At 49.6% G+C, this 3,447-nt stretch overlaps 1 protein-coding gene across 1 annotated transcript in view; it reads left to right on the top strand.

The window, feature by feature from the left end:
• Window positions 1-229, top strand: part of hectd1 (HECT domain containing 1) — a gene marked incomplete at its 3' end in the record, with an annotated part of 20,175 nt that extends 19,946 nt beyond the window's left edge. The window contains exon 26 of the mRNA XM_079369244.1: window positions 113-229. Within this exon, the coding sequence (XP_079225370.1) occupies window positions 113-229 (117 nt within the window). The remainder of the gene's footprint in view (window positions 1-112) is intronic.
• Between the last annotated feature and the right edge of the window lie 3,218 nt (window positions 230-3,447).

The raw sequence follows: 3,447 nt of genomic DNA, 5'->3' as shown, positions 1-3,447 counted from the left end.
CCTCTCCCCCCTCCTCCTCCCTCCCCCTCCCCCCCCCCCCCCCCCTCCCCCCCCCTCAGGTCATGACTGCTCCCTGCGTCTGTGGAACCTGGACAGTAAAACGTGTGTTCAGGAGATCACGGCTCACAGGAAGAAGAGCGAGGAGGCGATCTACGACGTGGCCTTCCACCCCTCCAAGGCCTACATCGCCTCCGCTGGAGCCGACGCCCTCGCCAGGGTCTACGTGTAAACCAGGAAGAGAAGAAGAGGAGGAGGAGGAGGAGGACTGCCGGGCGAGAGACACACACAGAGAGAGAGAGAGACTGGTCTGTGACTCAAACAGAATCAGGTCTATTCAGCTCTCTGAACACAGAAGATACTCAGAGAGGAGACGACTGAACACACACACACACACACACACACACACACACATCACACACACACATATCACACACACACACACATCACACACACACACACACATATCACACACACATACACACACACACACACACACACACACACACACACACACATCACACACACACACACACATATCACACACACACACACATCACACACACACACACACATATCACACACACATACACACACCACACACTCACACACACACACACACATATCACACACACATACACACACACACACTCACACACACACACACACATATCACACACACATACACACACACACACTCACACACACACACACACATATCACACACACATACACACACACACACTCTCTCTCACACACACATCACACACACACACACACACACTCTCTCACGCTCACACACACTCACACTCTCTCTCTCACACACTCACTGAGTGGACAGTGAGGGACGTTCAAACGTCGACACTGAGTCGCTCACCTGTCCTGTGATGTCATCGCCCTCCGACTCCTGATGCCCCTCTGATGACTTTTCATTAAGCCCCGCCCCCTCCTCCCACTTCACCCTAACACTAATCTGACCTCCGGACCCGCAGGTAGAGGGCGCTCTCACAGGAAAACTCCTCACCAATCAGCTGCTTTTGGTTTCTGTGTTCACTCGTCTTCTTCTTCTTCGTCTCGTCCCACATGTTCACGTTTGGCGTGTAAAAGAGCGAGGCGTTCTTCTTCACCTTAAAGTCACTCTGAGTGTGATCCGCTCACAAAAAGGAGGTTGTGAGTTTTCAAAGGTCAGTGCTGCGTGTGCGCTGACCTTTGATCGCTGCTCTCGTCTGATGACTCTTTGACCTGCTCGTGGTCGCCTCAAACCGCCGGCTCGTCCCAGTCCTCCTCAGACCGTTTCAAAGTCGCCCCTTCTCCTCGCTCGCTCACTCGCTCGCTCGCGTGTCTTCACACGTTGTGATGCCACAGTTTTTAAATCTTTTAACCTCACAGAGTGTCCTCACGTTGTGATTGGTCGATTTGAATAAACCTTAAAGTTCTTCTACAGCGCTCAGATTTACAGGGTGTACATGAACGCAGCATTACTCCTGTATGAGATTGACTTTAACAGAACTTCAGAGCGGTGTCGTCACGACGCCAATATTTTAAACTTCCATTTGAAGTTTCTTGTAACAATCGATACCCCTTTGTTACCAACGCAACGACAACAACAAAGTCCAACAACTGCTCAAAACTGCTGAAAATCTCCTGAACACCAACAACATGACGTTTTCAACCAACGTATGGATGCAGTTTAGACCCTGCTCGCTCGCCCTCCCTCCCTCTCTCTCTCTCTCTCTCTCTCTCTCTCTCGCCCTCCCTCCCTCCCTCTCTGTCTCTCGCCCTCTCTCTCCCTCCCTCTTTCCTCTCTCTCTCTCTATCTCTCGCCCCCCCTCCCTCTCTCTCTCGCCCTCCCTCCCTCCCTCTCTCTCTCTCGCCCTCCCTCCCTCCCTCTCTCTCTCCCCCTCTCTCTCTGTCTCTCGCTCCCCTCCCTCCCTCCCCCCCCCCCTCTCTCTCTCTCTCCCCCCCCCCCCACCCTCTCTCTCTCCCTCTCTCGCCCCCCCCCCTCTTTCTCTCTCTCGGTGCAGAGCGTGGATGAATCGTGGACAGAAGAAGGCGTGGCGTGTTGTTTTAAGGAGTCGACGTCGAGCTGCTTTTAGAACCCGGGATGTTTTTTTCTGTTTTTATTTTTTCTTCATGAAACAAAGTTTGATTCTTTTATTTTTTTTCCGTCTTTTTGAAAAGATCGAGCGTTCGATTGGCCACGTCGGTCAGAAATCATGTTCCTGTTTTTTCTCTCAAAGCTGCGAGCTGATTGGACATCTTTCACAAGCTTCTGAGAAATGGTTAATTCCCCCCCAGCCTCCGCCCGTGGTGGGCCAATCAGAGGCCAGCGAAGGGTTGGGGGGGGCGATCAGCGTTACTGTAGTTCCACATGGACGTTTTCTGTTTGTGTCAAATGAATCTAGTTTTTATAATCGTTTTTATAAACTCCCTCCCTCCCGTCCAGTCCCGCCATCACAGCACTCACAGGCCACGCCCACCTACTTCCTGTGTCCACGTCTTTATCTGACGCTCAAGGATGGAGTCTGGGTCCTGGTTCCGGTGTTTGGACCTTGTTGAGGACTTGATGTGACGTCAGAGGAGGAGGGAGCGCTGTGATGGCCGTCTCTCTGTGGGCGTGCGAGTTGTCATGGTAACTTCATTTTAAAGGTTGTGATGGTACCAGGTTACCTTTTTGATACCAGGCCAGTCCCAGAGACCTGCCATCCTCTCTTGTTACAAACATGGCCGACAGTTTGTAGTTCTCTCAAAGTCCCCTTTCTCTTTGCGTCTCTGGATTATTAAGATAACACAAAGTCCTTCGACGTTATTCAGATTTAAGACGTTTCCAGAGAGACGTCATGAGACATCAAAGACGGGATGATATGAAAACACAGAGGTCCCTGAACGCAGCACAGAGTCCTCACTCCTCTCCTCCTCTTCCTCACTGTGTGGCTTTCTCTTCACTTGGAAGTACGTTTGACTTTTCTTCACCGCCGCCTCGACTCACCTGCGTTCAGCTCCAGGACGAACGGTCCAATCAGAGGCCTCCTGGGGGAGACAGAAGGAAGCTGGCAGCTGATTGGCTGTTGTTTGTTTCTATATTAATTTAATTTTGTAACTGAAGGGATTTGTTACTGGGCGGCTCGTGATGGATCATAAATCTTTATTTTTCTTTGTGTAACTAAAGACTCTTCTGTTCGTGTAATGCATGATTAATACGATCAAAGTATTTTTTTCTAGTCTTCCAAAAAATGGAAAAAAAAAAAGTTCTGATCAGTTTGAGAGTTTTGATGAGTTTTTGTAAGTTTTTTCTTTTTGTTGATTTCCAAACGATGAGACATCAGATTTTAAAGATTGTACCACGACGCAGAAACAGCTGTATATAAAATGTCTATAATAACTATTAAATGGTGTTCATGTACTGAGCTGCACCGACCATTACTACACACACCACACTCATGTACACAC

Source organism: Symphodus melops (assembly GCF_947650265.1).
Source record: "Symphodus melops genome assembly, chromosome: 19".
NCBI lineage: Eukaryota > Metazoa > Chordata > Actinopteri > Labriformes > Labridae > Symphodus > Symphodus melops.
Note: the sequence above shows the minus strand (reverse complement) of the source record. Positions and strands in the feature narration are given on the sequence as shown.